The sequence below is a fragment of the Antechinus flavipes genome, chromosome 3, assembly GCF_016432865.1.
Source record: "Antechinus flavipes isolate AdamAnt ecotype Samford, QLD, Australia chromosome 3, AdamAnt_v2, whole genome shotgun sequence".
Classification (NCBI taxonomy): Eukaryota; Metazoa; Chordata; class Mammalia; order Dasyuromorphia; family Dasyuridae; genus Antechinus; species Antechinus flavipes.
The window spans coordinates 89,729,408-89,753,209 of NC_067400.1; the positions used below are offsets into that span (position 1 = coordinate 89,729,408).

General features: G+C 34.4%; 1 protein-coding gene across 1 annotated transcript in view; it reads left to right on the top strand.

Annotated features, from left to right (window-relative positions):
* VWA8 (von Willebrand factor A domain containing 8) overlaps positions 1-23,802 on the top strand; it is a 404,132-nt gene that overhangs the window by 271,532 nt on the left and 108,798 nt on the right. Inside the window, exons 34-36 of the mRNA XM_051983869.1 lie at positions 208-362; positions 8,365-8,560; positions 16,005-16,086. Of these exons, the coding sequence (XP_051839829.1) occupies positions 208-362; positions 8,365-8,560; positions 16,005-16,086 (433 nt within the window). The remainder of the gene's footprint in view (positions 1-207; positions 363-8,364; positions 8,561-16,004; positions 16,087-23,802) is intronic.

A 23,802-nucleotide genomic window follows, 5' to 3' on the forward strand; every position in this document is an offset into this window, starting at 1 on the left:
TTGGAAAAATATCTGAAGTTATAAACAACAAATAATAGAAGCATAGTCAAATGTAAAGTTTATATTCCTAGTTCTTTGTTCTTAACCCTGGGAAATACTGTGTTAGTGGTTAGGAGAAAGAAAGGCAGAAAGCAAATAACTTTTATTAACTTGTATTTTTTTCAGGAGAATGTACAACTAATATGCCATTTTAATTTCTTACTTCAGAATCAGAACTCAGTATACCGCATAAAGTTTCAAGCAACCAACTATCATCAGAAAATCTAAGTTTAGCTGTTGGACAAAAAATTGCTTCTCCTAACCGGATTCTCTCTGATGAAAATAGTTATGCTACTGTACTTGTTGGTTTCCCAGATCTCATGGTAAGCAACAAGATAATATCACTGTTGATATAACATTTCTTCAGTGATTTAATTTATGATAAAATTGTAATTTATGATAATAAAAACTTGTGTGATGATAAAAACTAATAATAATTTTTCAGGAAAGCATGTAGAACAAATATATGTCCCAAAATAAATCGCCAGTAACTTACCTAAATCTTTACATTTTAAAGTATTATATTTCTTGGTCTTGTATTGTAATATTTAAATGTCATATAGGTTTATACTATATTGTATTATTTCTAGTCTGGAAGAAGAATAAATGAGGAGAGAATGAGAGAAAAAAGAATTCGTCCAACACTTTGTTAAATTGTAGTGATAAAAATGCAAAAGCAAAACAACCCCTGCCCTCTCAAGGAGTTTCTATTCTAGGGAGAGATAATACATATTAGAGAGTTCAGCTGTAGATGAGGTGGTAATGCTCCAGCGTCCTTGGGATGATCACCAACAAATCACCATAGCTGGTGACCCACTGCCGAGGCCTAGACACAATTTCACTGACTTAGAGTAGCCATATTTTCCCCTCTGGCTGGAAAACAAATGGGGAACAAAGGAGAAATACACAGATCTCTCATTCTATAGGAATCTATATAAGAAATGCAAACATTCAGGCTCCCTGGAGAGAGAGAGAGAGAGAGGAAGAGAGAGAAAGAGAGAATGTGTTTGTGTGTGTGTATGTGTGTGTTTGTGTGTGTGTGTGTGTGTGTGTGTGTGTGTGTGTGTGTGTGTGTCTTCTTTGGGGTTGTTTAGTTGTTTCAGCAACATCCAACTTTTTGCTACCCTTTTGGAGTTTTCTCAGAAAAGATACCGGAGTGGTGGGCCATCTCCTTCTTCAGCTTGTTTTACAGAAGAGAAAACTGAGGCAAACAGGGTCTAATGACTTGCCCAGCGTCAGATCACTATGTATCCAAGGCCAGATTTGAATTTGGCAAGAGGAGTCCCCCTTAGTCTGAACCCAGGCCTTTTTCCATCACTCCCTGTAGCTGCCACATGTGTGTTAGGTGGTCTAAAAGCTTTTCTGGAGAAGATAGCAGACTACAGAACAGTCCTGTCCAAACAACATTGAAGTGATGGCTCAAATATAATTTGAGGCCAATAAAAGATCAGAGGGAGACATCTTTCCAGCTTCAGACAACTTTTGGATGTCTGCGGGGAACTCCCTAACACCCAGGTGGGCTCAGGCCCGAGCGTGGCTCGAGCCTCCACAGTGGGCCTTGGAGGTGTCCTCGGCAGTAGCAGCAGCAGCCCAGACAACTAGGAGTTCGGACTGGCTGACCAGAAAGAGATTAGTGCCGGGTGAAGGTGGTGCTGAGTCCAGGGTGGGGAGGAGTGCTTATGATCAGTCACAAGGGAGCAAGGCATTTTCCTAGTAAAGACCAGGGCACAGACCAAGAAAGCCATGGCCACCTTTCCCGAGAAAACACCTGCATTGGAAGCAGGGAAAAACTGCTGACCACACACACACACATCCCTGAACTAGCTCTGAAAACAGCAACACAAAAAAATCCCAAAGCTTGACACAGTTCTTCCCCACTCTGAAACGAGCAGAACCCAACTTTAACATAAAGTTCAAAGTGAAGAAATAGAAGAGGGAAATGAACAAGCAACAGTAACAGCAAAAGAACCCGATCATAAAAAGCTACAACAATGGCAGGAAAGAATATGACAAACTTAAGAGAACAACAGTATGGAAACAGCTACAAGCAAAACCTCAAAGAAAAATACTAATTGAATGCAAAACTAGCAAGAATTCCTGTAAGTGTTAAAGAAAGAGATAAGAATTGTAGAGGAAAAGTGAGAAAGGATATGGCAATGATGCAAGAAAATTATGAAAAGAGAATTGTTATTATTTCTTCTTAGTTCTTAAAGACTACCATAAAATCAGGGAGGTGATGCCATGACATGCAAGAGATTTGGATTTGAGTGACGTAGGGCTATGCAAGATCACCAGCTTCACTTTCTCCTCTGGAACCATCTGAGATCAGTGGCCGGAAATAGGTCAGGATAACTGAAGATGAACCTGGATACAGTTAGATCCCTTGGCCTTTTTAAAGCTAAGGCCTTTAACAGGTATCAGTTTGACTGAAGCAATCACCTATTCATTGATTAAGGTTAGGGAAGAAAGAAATGAATCAAAAAAATGGCCTTTTTTACTTAGTCAAAAATACATTAAATAAATAAATTAAATTTATTTTAAAAATTAAAAAGGAATCAGTCTGGCAGAGGAACACTCTCAGGATTTCTGGCCAAAACAAAGACCAAGTTGGTATGGCCTGGACCTTTTGTTGGTCAGTCAAAGAGATCCAGAGTGATTTGAGTTTAAGGCTGGTGGAGTAGTGAAGCAGTCCATCCATTCAGGAGAATAAGCTGGAAATATACCCAAAGGACTCTGAAACTGTATACTCTTTGAACCAACAATACCACTATTTGATCTGTATACCAAAGGTATCAAAGGAAAAGGAAAAAGACCTCCATGTACCCCCAAAAAAATTATAGCAGCTCTTTTTGTGGGGGCAAAGAATTGGAAATTGAGGGGGTGCTCATCAGTTGGGAAATGGCTGAACAAATTCTGGTATATGATTTTAATGCTACTATTGGGCTACAAGAAATAATTATTTTATAATTATATTACTATTATTCTCTGACCTTAGATGTATCTTCATATTCTTTGACTAACAGTTCATTTTCTGTTCAAATTTCCTTCATGCCATTTAGATAAAACGAGAAAGTATCATTTACAGACAAAGATGTGAGTCTTGTTCATAATGTGGTTATCTGAAATGCCTTGAAATGTTAATGCAATTGTCTAAATGAGTCAGTTTACTTCATTGTATAACCTAATCTAATAATTTGAAATGCAAAACCTAAATAATAATATTGGTTTTGAGGTTTTGTCACATGCTTTCCTCAGTTGCATGAATTATCAAATAAAAGACAGCTGCTATGGTATCACATAACAGAGACTGGAACATTTTCTTGTAATACAGTCTCGACTGTGGCTTTGACTATATTAAAGGAATTATTACATGTTTGGGGGAGTTTTTGTTTTTGTTTTTTGCAAAGTCTATTGATATCAGTCGGGAGGCTACTTTTGTCTTTCTAAAGATGGATATAGAGAAACTTAACTTTTTGCTAAAGGAGTTAATATATAAATATGTCTTAAGATGCCCTAGAGTAAGAGTTCTCAACCTGTCATCTGTGGATCCATGAATAAATTTCAGGGGATCCATGAACTTGAATGGAAAAATTGTATCCTTATTTTCAGTAATAACGTCTAACTTAACTTTAACCCTTTTTTCAATTATAATTCTTAAAAAATTATTCTTAAAAAGGGTCCAAAGAAGTCCATGACATAAAAAAGTTAAGAACTTCTGCCTTAGAATGTTTCTTTTAGAAATTTTGGAAAATATCATGTGAACATATAAAACTAATCTTACTACATGTAACTGACACCTAGACTGTTTTTGTTTTCTTTTATTTTCAAACCTTTCAAAACTTTTTTCTTAATGAAGTAATAATGCATAATATTAACTTCTTTACTCTGTATAAAAGTAATGATAAATTTAGATAACATTTTCACATAATATAGATTATTGGGAAATTGATGAGCTTATTTTTTAAAAATTATTCAAGTTTAATTATTGGTTTTAAATCGTAATGCACTTTTGGAAATTTTTTGTCATATGGTACAAAATCACTTAACTTCTGTTAAAAGGAAAAGTAAAATAAACTTAAGGAAAAAACTGGTGAAAAGGGTGAAAATATCTCTTTTAATGAGCTTAAATGGATATCAAAATTATTGTAGCATCTCTAAATCTCATTAAAATGTGATCTTATTTTTATGACCTGATTATGTAATGCTATGATATTATATACTGTTTATTTTAAAAATGTGTTTATGTAGGGTCTAATATATATTACATTTATTAATAAATTAGCAGTTGACTCCTCTCAGATTGCCTAAGATGACCAGAACAGATAATGATAAATGTTGGAGGGGATGTGGGAAAACTGGGATACTAATACATTGTTGATGGAGTTGTGAACTGATCCAACTATTCTGGAGAGCAATTTGGAACTATTTCCAAAAGACTATCAAACTTGTGCATAATCCTTGATTCAGCAGTGTCCCTAATGGGTCTGTATCCCAAAGAGATCTTAGAGGAGGGAAAGGGACCTGTATGTGCAAAAATGTTTGTAGCAGCCCTTTTTGTAGTGACAAGGAATTAGAAACTGAGTTGATGCCCATTAGTTAGGGAATGGCTGAATAAGTTATGGTATATGAATGTTATGGAATATTATTGTTCTATAAGAACAGCAATATGATTTCAGAGAGGCCTGGAGATACTTACATGAACTGATGCTAAGTGAAGTGAATAGAATCAAGAGAACATTATACATAGCAACAACAAGATTATGTGATGATCAGCTGTGATGGACTTGATTCTTTTCAACAATGAGATGATTCAGGTCAATTCCAATAGACTTGTGATAGAGACAGTCATCTGCATCCAGAGGGGACTGAATGTGGAAAACAACATGGTATTTCCACCTTTTTTTGCCATTGTTGTTGTTTGCTTGGTTGGGGTTTTTTTTCTTTCTTTTTTTCCCCTTTTGACCTGATTTTTCTTGTGCAACATGATAAATGTGAAAATATATTTAGAAGACTTACACATGTTTAATCTATATTGGATTACTTGCTGTCTATGGAAGAGTAGTGAGGGAGGGAAAAAAATTGAATACAAGGTTTAACGAGGGTGAATGTTGAAAACGATCTTTGCATGTATTTTGAAAAATAAGAAAGTTATTAAAAACAAGTAAAAACTGAGAGGTCAGGAAAAAATAGCAGTTATACAAAAAATTTGTTGTAAAATAATGTTTCTGAGAGGGTAAATATAATTATATCCATATATATATATATATATATATATATATATATATATTTGCTGAGGCAATTGGGGTTAAGTGAATTTATAAGTTAATTTGAACTCAGGTCCTCATTAAAGGGCTGGTGCTCTAACCACTGTGCTACCTAGCTGCCCTAACATTAGATATTCTTAATGAAAGTTTATATATTTTCAAAATTGTTTGATTGACTTTATAAATTTATGTATGGATTTATGTATACAGAATTATTTTTAGTAAAAAATATTTTACTTCTCTTAGTTTGGGGTTATAAAGAAGTTATATGTAAGAAGTTTGGGAAGTTATAAAATTAACATATTCCTCATTGCTTTCAGAGCTTCCAAAAATGACCTCTCAAGCCTAGTAAATTGCTTTATGCTGGGGAAAAAGTGTTAAATTTAAATTAAAAGTTGTTACTGAAAATACCTGAATAGATGAATGTTTCAATTTATTAAGTAATTACATTTAAAAAGGACACTGGTTATTTTTATTTTTTAAAATAATTTCAAAAAAATATATCTTGTTGCACATCCACACCAACAGGTTATTTTTAAAATATCTTATATTATCAACAATAGTTAACATTATATAGAAATTTAAGCCTAGATGCTACATAGAAATGCCATATATATATCAGTTACCTAAATATTCCTGAATATATTTGTTTTATAATAATTCAACATAATTCACTTTACCTTGTTATCAGATGTGTAGGTCATCACACTAAAATTCTCTTTTTTTATAGACTGGGTTACTATTTATTAGAATGGAATTCTTCTAGAATATTACACATTTTGCCAAGTGTGTTTTCTTACTGTTGAGATTGGAAAGTTTAAGGTTACAGACCAATGCCATGAGGTGTCTCAAAAGAATTTGCAGGCTTGAACCCATTTCCTAGTCAAAAGGCAAAGTTTATTATAATTGTAATGCCATTACAAGCGGGCTGAATCCAAAAGAAATTATCAAAGTTCTAAGAGAGAGGAGACCCCTTTATTCATCTTTCTATCATTGACATGCTAATTCTATGGCCAAAAAGAATGGTATCTGGAATTTGGTTATCACTGACCAATTGATTATTTATCTTATAGTCAACAATGAACTAAGGAGTGGTCTATTCACTGTTGTCTCTGGAGTTTTATATGTGGGACTATCATGAGGCTAGAAACTATCTGACTGAGGAAAGGTCTATTCAGAATCAGACAGATTGGGCTTGTCAATTTCCTGAGTCAGACTCCAAAGCCAAAAGATTTACGACTACTGATTTATTGTTGGAAGAGAAGCCCCTCCCAAAATCAGGGGACCTCAAATGCTATATTACATCATTACCGTTTAAAAGCTTACCTATGTTACTAACAAATATATATAAGTGACTCTAAAGACATTTCATTTGAAGTAATGATTCCAAAATTTTAGAATTTACAACTCTTCCCCTCAGTTTTCATAAATTAGGAATATATTAAAAACAGGTCCTAAGCTTTCCTACACTATATGAAATGAATTGTCAGGATGAGCATGAAGTCCTGGAACTTGATAGCTGTTAACTCAGGATCATGGTTTCTGTGTCTGAACAAATTTTTAGAAAAGGAGCTCTAGCACTTGAGGACCTCCTAGTACAGGGAGATATTTGTGGCCACAAAGATCTGGGAACAATTAGTTTAAGTTTTGTATTTATTACGTAGTGTATTCACCTGCTAAGTAAATGTAATTTTCTCCTCTTTTTCTTGAACATATGTGGTTTGAGCGATCATCTAACAAGTATTATTAAACACTAACAATGTACTAAGCCCTGTACTGAGGAAAAAAAAAATCTCTCCTCACAAGCAGTTTATAGCTAACCTTTGTTAAATCTATCATTGGCATATAATTTCCCTCATACAGCTGAACTAGTTTCAAGGTCTTTAAACAATGGTTTCTCACACTTTTATATTCAAATGAGCTATAGTCTATACATTTCTCTGTAAATTTTTTTTCTCAGAAAACCGTGCTTATAGTACAGACATCTTGATCTTTCCAGTTGCTGTGGAAAGATTTAAAATAAAAATATCTATATTTGAGGATTGTGTTTAAGATGGTGGTGTGAAAGATCATGGAAAAACCCCTTTTCTCACATGTGCTACAGAAAGAGCTAAAAATAGCATTAACACACACACATCAAAGAGAAATTACAATTAGTATCTTCTTCCAACTTATATGACACAAAAAGAGCACAGATTTTCTATCCACCAGAGAAGCAAGGGTCATTGTAAGTAAACTAGCCTAAAGCCAACAAGCAATTACAGTAGGCACAGTCCAGGAATGCCTGAAATCTGTAGAAATCCTTAACCAAGGGAAAGGAATCCCTGAGTAACAACATGGAGAAGCCTCATTAGATTTGGAAACCTACTAGTGTCTGAGTTACCTCAAAGGACCTTGAATCTTGAAGTGATCTGTACTAGAGTACTGAGTACTTAGAGAATCAGGTTCCACTCTGATGAGTATCCCTGGCAAAAAGCCACAGCAATCTGATCTGAGATGGTCCAAAGAACCCAGAAGGCAGCAACATTCCGAACCAAAATGATCAGATGGGCCTGAAACTTGCCAGCTCTCTGAGCACTAAAGGAGGTCAAATTCAGGAGGAATTCAGGCCCAAGAAGTATATGGATTTGATTTGATTGTTTATATTCATTTATTAAAAGTGAGGATTTTTAAAAATTGTTCAGGTTTAGAGAAAATAAAATGATAGTGATGCTCCCACAAGAAGAAGAGAGGGGGAATTTCATGGAAGCATTTTTTTGAATGTTATTCAAAGGAAAACATGGACAAACAGGACAGTTTTGAAACTTATATGAATTTATTTTGTTTTTCCCCTAAAAACTCAATTTGTATATGATAGACATTTGTAATTTCAGATACAATCCTCTTTTGCTGTTATTCTTAAAATAGAAATATTTATGTTTGCTAGTGTATGGGCTCATAACTATAAAAAATATAAATACAAACATATTTTTTCATTATACTTGGAAAATGAGAGTCTAGAACTAATATTTAAGTAAGGGCTAAGTAAATTATGATAACACTAATTGCTTCTCTTTTTTAGTCACCCAGTGAAGTTTATTCCTGGAAGAGACAATCATCTTTGGGCACAGAGAGTGGATTTACTTCTGATATGTATAAAGGAAAAAATAAATCAGGAAGGCCAAAACAGAGCAATTGTGTGATACTATTAGATACTAATCAAGTGGTACGAATCTTGCCCCCTGGAGATGTACCTTTAAAAGAAATTTTTCCAAAAGGTAAGAAACTGCCAAATTAGTAACATACCAAAAATGGGTAGTTATTTTGTTTTGGAGGAAGGGATGGTGATATTCAATCCCATGAGCCCTTCACATTTAAAAATGATTAGGATAGGAACTATCCATGGAATTTCATTGATCTAGGAAGATCTCAGATGAAGAAATTCCTTGTACCCAATCCACTTAGCATCTTCTCTATGTTTTATAGTCTTACAGAATTGTCTAGAGAACTGAGTGAGATATTAAGGACCCATCGTCACAAAGCCAGTAAGTGTCAGAGGTGGGATTTGTACCCAGACTTTCCTGACTTTGGAGTCAGTTCTCTATTCACTACTTCATACTACCTCTTCTAAAAAAAATGATACTATGATAAATTGCAGGTGAGGTTGAATTGTCAAAATAAGTTGTTTAAATTGTCTAAATAGAATCATAGTTACCTTTCAGTTAGGTCAATCAGTCAGTGAATATTTATTAGGTGCCTACTATAACCCAGATACTGTGCTTAACATTGGAGAGATTAAAGGAAAGGCCAAAGACAATTCCTGGCCCTAGGGGCTCCTGATTTAACTGGTGAAGCAATATGCTGACAACTACACTCAAACAAATTATATACACAATGGATTGGAAATAATCAAGGAAGGGCAGTCACTCAGATCTCTCCCATTAGAAAAAGACTTCCTGTAGCAGTAGGGATTTATTTAGGACTTGAAGAAAGCCAGGGAGACAGATGAGGAGAGGCGGCATTGCAGGCATGGAGGACAGCCAGTAAAAATATCAAAGCTAAGAGATAAAGTCTAGATAATTCCCGAAGATCTCTCCAGCTGTACTGTCTAAGAACCTGACAGATCACCTAGAACAATCCTTAACTAAAGAATGAAGCTCTTCAACAATGTCTTGACAGATGGTTACTTGATGACTTCCAAAAATAGGAAGGCCCCAGAAACCTTAGAAATCTAATTATCTCAAAATTTCTATCAGCTGGTCCAAGTTCTATCCTCTAGGACCAAAAAGAATAAGTCCTAATTCCACGTCCACATGAAAACCCTTCCTATACTTAAAACCCATAGTCCTGTGACTTCCTAAATCTCTAGGCGAAACATCACCAGTTTCCTTCATTTTCTCATGTACCATGGTTTTGGGTGCCCCTCACCTTCCTGCTTTAGGACCCAAGCTACTTTGTCACTAGTGCCTATGTGAAGAAATTTTCTTCATCTGCATCAGTAGTGCCCAGAACTAAACATAGTATTACTGCCTTAGAACAATCCCCAATCTCTTTTTCAGAGCTCCATGATTCTCTTACTGATACTTCCCAATCCTAAACACACACACACACACACACACAGATCTTTTTAATATTAACCTTCTCCCATCAATGCTTACAATTCTTAACCTGGGAATGACATAATATTTTAACTAAGCTGCAGGTGATTGAAGGGTGGTGAACAGGTGTGTGGTCAGCCTAAGTATGTTGTAATATTATAGACATGCAAGTGGAAAATGGATATCAACAGGAAAGGTATGTGCTAAAAAAAAAAAATGGGAGAATAAAATAGAATAGATTAAGTAATCCATAATGCTGTACTGGTCCCCATAGCATATTAAGAGAACAAGACAAAGGCTTTGAGTGAATTGTATGGATCCTTTGAATTATCTTTGAGAAAGCTTGGACTGAAAATCACAAAGAGAAGGCATGGATGGGCTGTAGAATATACTCTTGGAAGAAGGGCCCACTGGAGAGTCATAGATTTTCAAAGAGAACTCAGAGACTATTTAATCTAACCAATACCTCAAAAATGACCTTCTTTTCAATATGCCTAAGCAGAGATTGTTTAGTATGGGCTTTTAAAGGCATTGAGGGAGATGTTCCCCATAAGCTTCTGTTGTGAGGTAGCCTGTTCCCCATGGGCAAATCTCTTCCTATCAGGAATGTTTTCCTAATGTCAAATTTAAATTGGCTTTGTAGCTTCTATCTACTTCTCCCAACTCTGCCTTCTAGGGATAAGCAGAATATGTATAGACAGCTCTTATGTCCTCTTGAAAGCTTCCTTCTACAGGGTAACCATCTTCATTCCCTCCAATTGACCCAGATATAGCGTGACCTTGAGATTCTTTAGCATCCTAGTTGTGTCACCCTGCACCTACACACTTTCCAACTTAACATCCTTCCCAAAATGAGCACAATTTTGCTCTTGGTAGATACCTTTCTGGTGGCATCTGGTAGCCAACAGCACCGTACAAACTGCATTTTGTTGTAAATGAACTGATTGTTTGGTTTATAATTTTCTTTAAATGCCACCTAGATGCTAAATGCCTTGAGATTTTATATTCTAAAGTCTTTGTCTTTAATACCCAGAATCAGTTGTGTGCTAAAACATTCAGAATAAACTGACAAGAACTTGGCTGATTTGTGGAGAAAATCTGGCCACCATCCTTTTCTTCTTTAGCTCCACCTTATATTCTGTCTAAGGTCAATCATAAAGCTTTCTCCTTTCACATAACTCATTTCCTAAATATTCATGCCATCTGATTTATTTTCAAACCAGTTAGCATTCATCTTTAATATTTGTCAAATGCTTACCAAAAATAACCTTCAGAACACTTTTTTAAAGGACTTTGAGGCAGCCAGTCCTGATGTGTAAGAATTTTTTTTTTATTTTGGAAATTCAGTAAGTGTTTCTTGCTTCTTGAAATAGAGGATATATTCAAAATTGCCTCTTTCCTTCCATTCTATGCCATAAAACTAATTTGCATTTTGAAATAGAAGAAAGTTACCAATAAAAATGGCCATTAAGAAAATTACAGCTACAGTGGCTTTACGTTAAGCAATAGCGTAGACGTATTCATGATGGCCATTCAGCTTCATATTACTACTTATAAAGAAAAAAAAAAAATCAAATGTGATCTGACAAGCACAAAATGTGAGGAATATGAGTAGTTAGACAACCCTAAGTATTCTCACCCTCAACAGCAACTAGTCTAATTTAACCATTAGACCACACCCTTCTATAAATAATTCAAACTATTTGAGCTAAAACATAGCAACTGAAAGTGTCAAAAGTGATTTATTATGCAGCCCTTTGTAGTTCAGACAGGGTTGGCCTAGTCTCAGGCAATAAATACTCTCCAATATAGCTCTTGAATTAAAAATCAAAGTGGTAGTGACCCAGGTTGCTGCTCATCAGGTTTGTATCATTACTTTTTGGGGGGCACATGCCTTCTCTGTTTCAAGTCCCTCTCATTTCCTCCTGCCCACTACTTGCTTGCTTTCCCAATGCTTCCAACATGTTAACCCTCGTGAGTCTTTCTTGACTGGGCAACGAGTGTCTCAAGCTTAACTATTTCTTTCCCTTCCTTCCTTTCATCACCTCAAATGAAGGTCACAAGATTGTGAAAGAAATTGGAAACTGAACCCCAGATAGAAGAGATAACTTGCCCATGGACACACAAATATCCTGGCAAGGCCAGACTTTGAACTCTGGTCTTTTAGCTCCAAATCCAACACCCTTTCTATGGCAACACATGACTCTCTTAATTGTAAGATCCTTCTTACTTCTCTGTAACCTTTCTTAGGGCGGTGCCTGGCTAAATAATTTAAGGAACTAATTTATAGTAAGTTTTGGATGGATGATAATGGCTTAATGTTACTCCATTCTTCCCTCCTACTTAACACATTTAAATTTTATAGCTAGCTTCAAGTCTTAACCGAGAGAAGGAGACAGTGTGCTAGGCATCTAGGTGAGAAATTTTTAGAAAAGTCTTTTACTATCCCTCAGATTTTATTTTGTGGACAGCTACCTACTCCATGTGGAAATAGTACCAACACCTGGTAGTGACTTTGTAATACAATTTTGAAATGGATATTTCAATAATGAAGAATTAGTGCTTTGTAACCTTTGTCCCATCATCATTCTACCTTACCACACTGTAATCCTGAATTATTCCCATGTTGTCTTTCTCTTCTGCTCTTTATCACATGCTACTGAATGGACTAGAAGAAAGTCATGCAATCAAGCTGACTGAGTCAATTATCAGTTTATATTTTCTAATCTCAGTAGATCTTTGAAGTAAGGCACTTCTTTTGTTACTCTTTAATTTATTCTTAATCTCACTTTTCACAAATATTAGTTCTAACCCTTCTCTCCCCCAAATCCTTTCCCCACTCTTTTAACTGAGGACCTGGACTTCTATTTTAAGGAGCAAATTTAGGCCATTTACCCTGAGCTGAGCTCTCTCTTCTCTTCGCTAAACCCCTGTCATCATCTCTTCCTTTTCTCCTCTAGTCAGTAAGGAAGAAGGAACTCCTTTCCTCACCAAAGCCAATCCTTCTCCATGCACCCTTAATTTCATATCCTCCCACCTATTTCAGACCCCACTATTGTCTTTATAATCTTCCTTTGTGCCTTCTCCATTCTGCCTAGAAATTTGCCTTTCTTTTCCCAGCCAGACTTCAAGAAAAAGTTGCTAAGTGCACTGCCTCCACTTCCTCTCCTTTCATATTTGAATTTTGGCTTCCAATCTCATCACACAACTAGAACAGCTTTCTCCAAACTACCATTGATCATTTAATTGGCAAATACAATGTATTTTTTTTTTCTCATTCCTTCTCCTTGAATTCACTGTAGCATCTGACATTGCTTAGCACCTGCTCCTTCTACATACTTTCTCCTCTCTGGATTTTTTGTCACTACTCTCTCTTATGGTTGTCCTGAAAGTCACCTTGTTAAGTATTAAGTGTGTCTTGCCCCCTTACTACACTTATCCCATGGCTCTAAGCATCACACTGTGTTCTGCCACTTGATGACTTCATTATCTCTACTCAGATCTGTGTAATCTACATAAGATCTATATGCAACCCTAATCATTCTCATGAATTCTAAACTCACTAATCACTGCCTATTGAACATTTCAAACTGAACATACTTAAGCATTTTAAACTCAATATGTTAAAAAAAAAAAAAAAGTTATTATCTTTCTACCCCTAAAGTCACCCACATCTGAACTTCCCTATTTCTGTCAGGGATATTACCATCTTTTCAGTCACCCTAGCCTTCAACCTCAATGTCATTATTCACTCCTCACTCTCCTTCCCTCCATCATTTGCCAGACCTTTTCATTTTTTTTATCTATAGCACTTCAAAGCTTCTGTTATTCTATCAACAAGTATTTAAGTGCTTCCTAAGTGCCAGGCACTATATATGTTGGTTGCTGGGTATCCAGAGATAAAAATGAAATGGCTTTGACTTCATAGAGTTCACATTTGTCATTCTGCTGAGGGAAATAACATGTACCTAAGAAAGTATACACAAGAGAAATTAAATCTTTGAGAGTTAAGCACATGGAAGAAGGAAATGTATGCTATCCATTCTCTTCTCTATTCATGTACCTCCTACCCCACATTAGGCCCCTCAAAGAGCTTCCTGCCTCAAGACTCTCCTCTCAAAACTATTCTCCACTCTGTGGACAACGTGATTTTCTTTAAGCACATATCAAACCTTGTCATACCCCTGTTTAACAACAGCAACTATTCTATATTACCTCAAGAATCAAATGTCAATTCTCTTTGATATTTAAAGTCCTTCACAATTTTGTTCTACTCTGCCGGTCTACCTTATGTATCAAGTCCCTTCATGCATTCTGCTGTTGTTCTTATTGTTTCTCATACATATATACGCCTCTCCTCTTCGCCTTTCCCCTCACATTCACCTTACAGACTTATAAAATTAGAAGCAGAAGGAAACTGAGAGATCAAGTCCAACCCTTCCTTTTATAGATGAAGAAGCTCAGAGCCACAAAAGTTAAGTGCAGAGCCAAAGATCACACATACCCTAAGGAGCTTCCTATTGCCTCCAGGATCAAATTAAATCCCTATTTGGCTTTAAGCCTTTTCATCTCCGTAAACTTCCCAGTCTTCTTATAGCTTGCTCCCCAGCATAGATTCTGCATCCAGAAGGTCTGTAAGACCTTGCTAATTCTTACACTTCCTTCCCTTTCTCCCCCCATATATTTTCACTGGCTAATCCCTATGTCTGGAGCTCCCCCTCCTCATCTCTGCTTCTTGGCTTCCTTAAAGTCTAAGCCAGAATCTCTTCTGCTAGACGAAGCCTTTCCCAGTCCTTCAACCTTAATGCCTTCCCTCTGAAATTATCTCCACTTTACTCTATTATAGTTTGTTTGTATATAGTTGTTTCCTCCATTAATCTGCAAACTACTTTAAAAGAGACAATTTTTTGTTTTTTACTATATTTATATCTCCAGTTCTTAGAACAGTTTCAAAACAATTTAAACACATGAGGAATTTCCTGCTTTCCAAAGATGCTAGGGCATCTCTTCCCCCAATAAATCTCTTATATTTCTTTTGTATATATATTTCAGCTCCCCCAATAGATTCTTCATGCTTCAATTTTGTCTTTGCATCTTTAGTGCCTGGCCCAGAGCAGATGCTTAATAAATGCTTCTGGATTCATTGAGAGCTCTGGAAAATACTTTACCTGCCTTTCCCATCCTCCAAAATTTTATAAACCAAATAAATCTTAGTCTTTTATTACCACATGGTAATTTTGAAGAAGGAGGCTTAGAAAGTTCATAAAAATCTGAAACAAAGTTTAACAAGGATAAGGCTTTGAAATGCATTTATTGTATTGTATTGCTTAAAATCAAAATCTCAAACAGAAAAGTCTCAGACTCTAAGCTAGCTTATGACCTAAAGAAGATACACAAAGAATTGGGAGTTTAGGAGGAGGAGCACCCACCAGCGGGCATGCCAGGGAAGCCTAAGCAAGTAGCACACATTCTGTAAAATTTTGTCTCCCCCCCTCCCAGTATACCCCAAAATACACACACACTTCTCTCTCTCTCTCTCTCTCTCTCTCTCTCTCTCTCTCTCTCTCTCTCTCTCTCTCTCTCTCTCTCTCTTTCTCTCTCTTTTTCTCTCTTAACTATTTTAACTTCAGTGACTCCTTATAACTTCAAACTCAGCAAGAAAGAGATAGAAGAGAATATGAATGCTGAAAGCCACACTGTGCTTTTGCTCCCTTCTTTCCAAAGTAGAAGATGTTTTTGTATGCCTGCCTTGCAGAACCTTAGTTAAGGTCACTAACAAAAAAAGGCAGACAAAATTTAGACACAAGAATATTTTCAAATAAAATGACAATTCTAAAGCTCTGATCTCCCTTTGAAAGATTTGAAAGTCAATTTCTGACAATAGCCATGATCTAATGTGTTTATATTTGGCAAACTTTTTTCCCAAAGGCAAAATAATCATGGGTACTTTATCCTTTGGAGTAGACTTGGGTATAATGGCTCATGAAAGAGAATTTAGAGTTCCACTGTAGGTTGCATTTGACCTCCTTCTACAGGTTATGGGGCTTCAAAGGGTTATCTTTTTCCATTTCAGGGTTGTGCAATAATTTAATACTTTGCTTTTTCAACTGTTATTTATTTACAGATGTTACTCCTCCATACACATCTGGATATATAGAAGTAACAGATCTTCAATCAAAAAAACTCAGATATGTCCCTATTCCTGGGTAATCAACTTTTATCAAAATTATTATTGCTATACCAGGTCCAAAATGGAAAGTAAATCCATGTTAAATTTTTGTCTCTTTCCTTTCCCTAAGCAATGAGCAAGTCATTTCTCAGTGAGAGTTGTTTTATATTCTCTTGGTATTTTTCATGTCACATTAATATTTTCTTTTAGTTTGTAAAATTTGTCAATTCTTATGCCATTGTGAATTTAACAATTTCCACTTTAAATCTTCATCCCATTTTTCTTTGATTCATCAGCATTTGAAGTGGTACTTCTAATATAAAAAACTCAATATTATCATTCTAGCTTTTTGTGTTAGACTTCAGAAGTGAATGTGGTTATAACACTGGAGCAGAAAAGAGGCATTCATTTTAATATTGTTCAGAGCAATATTCACTTGGGATTTAAAAAGGTGGTGGGTATTTTTCTTTTTTTTTCTTTTCCTCTCTAAAGGCAAGCAAATACAATGAGGAAGCCAGTTTCATTTCTCAGAACATTTTAGTCAAGTTCCAGGAATATTTAAGCATTGCTCAGATGTAAGAACAGTCTTATTCATTTCATATTATATAATGAGTTTACTTTTGGCAACTATTGAGTTTATGAAATAGGGCCTAATTTTTAGTTTTCTAGGATATGTTTACATCAGAAAAATAATTTAATTGTACTGCAATCCACTAAGGACTCAGAAAAAATATTCTTTTCCTATATTCTTTTCTAATTAAATCTTCTCTTTCTCAGTTTTTCCCTATAATATTACTAGCAACATTTCCTTTTGTTTTGTTTTTGTTTTGTTTTGTTTTGTTTTGGTGAGACAATCAGGGTTAAGTGACATGCTCAGGATCACATAGCTATTAAGTGCCAAGTGTCTGAGATTGGATTTGAACTCAGGTTCTCCTGACTCCAGGGTTGGTGCTCATTCATCGTACCACTGCCATTTTGTGTATGTCATATGCCATATCTGCTGCTTTTGGAATATCTGGAAGAGCACATTGTAGTTAAGCCACTTCTAGCATCTTAGAAGATTTTAATTATTTATATTCTTTTCTTTCTTTCTTTTATTTTCTTCTTTCTTTAATTATACATATAATTATTTAGATTATTCCTTTCACAAATAAATATTTATTAAACTCTTATTCTGTGTAGAGCATTGTGATAAATCTTGGAAGGGATAGAGAATTTAGAAAAACTCTATTCCTTGTTTTTGTGAAACTTATAGGTTAATTGAGGAACTAGATACAAACATGGGGTATCTTGAAACAGATCATATCTTTGGAAGTGGTAGGAATCTTTGAGCTTCTTTAGTCTACTCTCCTCATTCTGCAGGTAAGAAAATTGAGAATCAGAGAGATTAAATGGCCAAGCTTACATGGTTAATAATTGGTATAACCAAGAGGCAAACCCACAGTTAAATTTTACATGGACTAACAATACATGTTTTAGTTCAAATGAATGAATTTCAGTCGTATTATCAGAAATGCCTAAATATTGGCACACACATATTGAGATTTTTCATTTCATAAGTGTCAGTAGAGACAAGATAGAGACAAGGTAGAAAAAGTCAGAATATGATTCCAGACTTCTGAAGCAAGTCAAAAGAAATGTGGTTTCTCCAGCTTTTTTGAAGTCTTATGAAATTGCCTATGTAAATTTAAATTTCTCCTGTGCTGTTATTTAAGAATGGTTGTTACTTAACAGCCCTCAATAGAGTACCATACACCTCAAATATCATTGGCAGAACTTCAAGTAACACTTAACCATAAACAAACTATAATAATTCATTCCAACTAGCTCTTTATCTCACTGTCATTATCAATAGAGATTTTTTTCCTTAATAAAATCAACATACTTTCATACATAGGTGAAATCTTATTTTCTATTAAGTCCTACTTTCATTGAGTCTTACTGTGGGAACATCTTTAAATGTTTAGAATTTCATGAGCATGTTATATCCTAGGTCTTAGTAATATTTCTTCCTTTTCCTAAGTCATTTTCTGAATTATCTCCTTAAGGCATCTCACATTGTTACTCTTCTCTCCAATCTGAGAGATGATAAGACCAGTGAATCAAAATAGCTTTGATTTATTTCTTTGGTAAATCCTGAGAATATGCCTCATCCTTGGGATATGTTTTTTTTTAAATCAGATAGTAAGTACAAATGAGATATGGTTATGTTTTCTCTATTTCTATCTTGTCTTAATTAAACGATAAGATTGTGTCATTCTTTCCCCAAAAACCATCTCCTTTGTCTTCAAGTAGAAAAAGTATCAGTTTCCTAAAAACAACTGAGAGTAGTAGCTGGACAGTATAAGTAGTTGTTTAATCCACTATTACTCATTACTATAAGGGATTTGTCATAGATGGAAGGAAGTACATTTTTGTTTCTGTGCCAAAGATCTGCAGATTATTAACTATATTGTTCTGATGGCATTTTATGTTTTAATACATTTTTATGTAGTTTAAAAACTCCAGTGGTTCATATCACCCTGGTTTGATTCTTATGCTCAGTGTAACAAAGATAATGTTTGAAAATTTGTAATATACCTATTCTACAAGTTGTCTTGAAATTTTAAAGTAGAATTTAATTCTAGTTATTCTTCAGTCTGATCATAATTATACTTCTTGGATAGCTCTACGATCTCATTACAGTGGATCCACTAAATAACCCATAAATATGTACTTATATTGTGTGATTCCTGTTTCTTTTTTCCCCTATAAATCCTTTATTGATAAATGGCTATCCATCATTAATCTTTCATTCTTCTATATGATCATCCCTTCTCCTTGTCCATGATGATGTCTTTTGGATGTATTTCTGATTTAAAAATATCATTGTCATTGATAAAATTCTGCCATATATCTTATTCTTATCATATATCTTTCAATTGCCCTTCAGGTCACTTGCAGTTTTAATTTTTCTGAGATCATTATGTGTCATGATTCTCAGCTTTATAAAATTACTGAGAGAATAATGGTCTTTCACAGAACCTCCTTGGGTCAGTATACCACAATACTCTGTTTTGGGGTGTCTTTCTTTATCCCTCCCCCATGCCTTCTAACCCCACTGTGATTTATGGGATCTCTCCTCTTAGACTACACTTCTCTTTTATAGTGCTATATCCATTCTTAGATTTAGCCTGCCAGGTAAGGGCACACCCCAACTTCATGATGTGCTTCCTTTCTCCTTGTAAATGTCAAGTTTCACTAAAGAATTTATGCTTTCTATTATTAATTATTAAGATTCTATGCTCCCTCAATCCTATTTCACATTTCCCCATTCCTGGTATCTATTGTATCTCTTCATTTTTCTGTAATTTCTTCTCCTAAGTAAGCCTTCATCTTTCAAACAGAATGGCCAATGTGAATTGTTCATATGACCAAACCCCAACATTTTATGCTTCTCCTAAAGCCCATCATCTGGTGCCATATCATTTGCTACATCAACCACATCAATGATATCACCAGATGTTCTCAATGGCATTTTAGCATCAGGGCATGGTTTGATCCTCACTCAACCCATGAGCCCTGACCACCCATGTTTCCTATTTGTGTGATTACACAAATATGTATTCTGGTCATACATGCTGTTCAAATGTGTACTTTTCCATATGTTTTCTCCAGGTGTGTACAGCTTTCATACTGATGGTATTTGTATTGGTTAGAAAAAGTTATCAGTTTATGGAGGAAATATTCTTTTTGATATTTTCTTATTATGATATTTCACTAAATGTCTTTACTTTCAAAAAAAGAGAGAATATTGGTCTTTAAAAACAGATGTTTGCAGCATCAAGCATCCCAAGATTCATTGGATGCATTGCACCTTTTTCCAAAAAGTATCCAGACTGCTCTCCTCTCACTCAGTTCTGAGCACAGATTAGGAACTTTCCAAGTTGGAACTGGGAGAGAGAACAAGTATAATTCCCTGAAATTAGAAAAAGAAATATCTCACTCCCCCTCCCCAAGTATTTGTGAACAATCAAAGGAATATGGAAACAATAACTGATTAATCAGTACATAGTCATTTTTCAAACAACATATAGGTTGTTTGAGATGTAGAATTATGAGAAAATGCCTTGCATCAATCTTTGAGTCTCACTGGACTTCTGCTCAGCATAATCTAGGTACTTAGTTAAAGAGTCTCTAAGTAGCAGGTAGAAGTGATCCAATTTCCCAGTCTTGCAGGGCTGGTTCAAACAGTACAGTAATGTTTTCTCCCTGTTGCCACAATTGAATAAAGTTTTCTCATAAGACAGAAGTTGGACTAGACCCATAATTTAATAGCAATAGAACTGAACGAAGTCCAGAATTGAGACACAAAGTGGAATCAATGTGGTTCATTCCTTTCCACAATTAACCATTTGCTGTCCTAATCCCCTCAGTTCCCTTATATGTAATAATTTCAGAGTGTAACTTTCAAAGCTTTCCTGCTTGTCTGATTCCTGTTAGCCTACATTCTTTTCTCTTGGTGGCACACGTTATCCTATTTCTTTCATTAATCCCCCACCCCAGTAAATTTGAAAAAGAAAAATTCTTATTACAAATTTACCTCATCAAGCAAAACAAATTTCCTCATCGGCCACATCCCAAAAATGTGTATCTTATTCTGTATTGAGGATGTCACCTGTCTACCAGGAATAGGATGATATATTTCATCATTGGTGCACTGGAATTATGATTGACTATTGCATTAGTTGGAGATTTTCTTTCAAAGTTGTTTGTCATATTGTTTTTATTATTATATAATGATTATATATTTATCTATATAATATAATTATATAATTGTTTTGGTTCTTCTCAGTTTATTCTGTATCCATTCATACATATCTTCTCAGGTTTCTCTGAAATTATCCCTCTCACCCTTTTGTTATAGGTCAATAATATTCCATTGTATTCATATAACATAATTTGTTCAATGATTCCCTAAATTTTAAGCATCTCTTTGGTTTCTCATTCTTTGCTATATCAAAAAAAGAGTTGCTACAATATTTTGTACATATTATTTTATATATAATATTTCGTATATTCCTCTTTATATAATATGTTTGGCATATAGCCCCAGAAGTACTAGCTCTGAGTCAAAAGTATGTACAATTTAGTGACTACTGGGGCTTACATCCAAATTGCTTTCCAGAATAGGTGGGCCAGTTCCCAGCTCTAAGAACAATTAATTAAACAGGAAAATTACATTTTACTATTACTCAGACAGTGAATTAATGTCAATATTTAATATGCACTGAATAGCATATTGTCTAAATATTTGAAGGAAAAAAATTGATCACTTTATAGGAAGTATATTGTAAACTGATAATAATTGGGCATTTCAGTATATACCTTATAAATATACTGTATATCTGCCCCCCTAAAAAAAGTCAAGAAAGAAGTTAAGAACTTGAATAACTTTTAGAAAAATGCCTATGGTGATTACTGCAAAATGATATCTTTATAGAAATTGACTGTGTAGTAGTTTATTAAGACATTAATAAAAGTAGAAAAACAAAAATAAACATCTTTATTGACTAGTGTGAGAAAAATTATATTCAATAACGGTCCTTTGAAGAATGGATTAAAATTAATTAGAAACTAAATAATACTGAAATACTGGGAAACAATCTGGCAGAAATTAGGTTTATAACAACATTCACATATGCCAAGATAAACTCCAAATAGTTATATGACTTAGATTTCAAAAGTTTAATCTTAAACAAAATACAAGAGCAAGGAAGAAAATACTTTTCACAATAATAGAAAAAAAAGGGTTTATGATCAAAGAAGGCTTGTTGTTGTTCAGTCCTTTCTGTTGTGTTCACTTCGTCAGCATTCTATTCACTGTACCATCTAGCTGCTCTGACTGAAAGATAAAAAAGGATCAAAAAAGATAAATTTTTACAATTTTGACAAAAGATAAATTTTGATTATATAAATGGAGCCATGTACATTATGGCTAATGTTCTCAGAACCAACTTGGCTTTATCACCATTTTAGGGCTCTAGGAGGTTACTCTGGGGTTTTTTTTTATTAAGCTTTTTATTTTCAAAACATATGCATGGATAATTTCTCAACATTGACCCTTACAGAAGCTTGGGTTCCAAATTTCCCCCTCCTTCCCCCCTCCCTTCCTTAGATGGCAAGTAATCCAGTATATGTTAAACATGTTAAAATATATGTTAAATCCAATATAGGTATACATATTTATACAATTATCATGCTGCACAAGAAAAATCAAATCAGAAAGAGAAAAAATGAAAAAGAAAACAAAATGCAAGCAAACATCAAAGAGTGTGTATCACAACACAGTATTCTATATCTATTTCACAAGATCATTGGAACTAGCTTCATTCATCTCATTGTTGGAAAGAACACGTCCATCAAATTGATTGTCATATAATCTTGTTGCCATATATAATGATCTAGGAGGTTACTCTGAGAGGTTGAAGCATACTTTCTCCTATACTACCTCAATTTCTAAATGAATACATTCAAAACTTAGTTCAGTTCCTATATTGCATTGGTATCACCAACTCCAAATCCAAAAGTATTATTATTAATTATATTAAATTAAAATTATATTAAATTTTTTAAAATGCCTAAATAAAATCGATTTACTTAAAATAAGAAGAGAAACAGTGAGAAAATCTTTTGATCAAATTTCCCTGATCTCCAAAGTCTGATATCCATAATATATATTTCAAAATTTATTCAGTCTCATGAGAAAAATAGCAATATCCTAATAAATGGTTAAAACATAACCACATTAAAAAATTATTTGAATCATTTGAAATTCACATTAAAACAATTCTGAAGTTCTGCCTTATGCTCAATAAATTAGCAAAAACAATAAAAAGGGAAGTTGACAATTGTTTGCACTATTGGCAAAATGGTTGAATTGTTCCAACTATTCTGCAAGGTGATATGGAAACATACCACAAAAGTCACTGTGCTGTACATATTCAATGATCTTTTAATATCATCCTGACCTATAACTTTTAAAACATTTTTAAATTTTTTTTATCGTATCAGAGAACTGAAAACAAAGTGAGTTTTCATCAAGTGGAGAAAATTGTTGTATGCCAATGTAATGGAGTATTACTGTGTCATAACAAATTATGGTGAGGAGATGGTTTTAGAGAAATCTGGGGCAAGACTTTGTATACCGAGCACTGAAGTGAATAGAACAAGGTGAATAATAACAGTGTAAGAAGAACAATTTTGAAAAATTTAAGAACTTTGATCAATGTCATAACTAACCACAGTTCAAGAGTATCACATACTACCCATCTTGAGACAGGAAAATGAGAATTCAAATGCAGAAGGAAATATACATTTTTAGATCTGGCCAGTGAATTGAATGGTTTTGTGTGAATATAACTGTCATCAGAGTTTGGTTTTTCTTCTTTAATTGGGGTTTCATCTTAAGATAGAGAAGCAGACTATAATATTGTTAAAAAAAAAAATTAGTGAGGGTCATTGAAGCCTATAAAAGAAAATACACAGAAAAATCAGAAGAAAAAAGGAAACAAAGAGGATAACTTTGAAAGTAAAATTGTGAACTTACATACTTTTTTTTTAAAGCAAGTGAAAGAAGTTGACAAAATTTAGGGAAAAAATTGAAACAACCTAAGAAAATTATGACAAGAAAGTCAAACAATTGGAAAAAGATTCAAAAAACTGAAGAAAATAATTCCTTAAAAAGTAGAATTGGAAAGTGGAAATCAGTGAT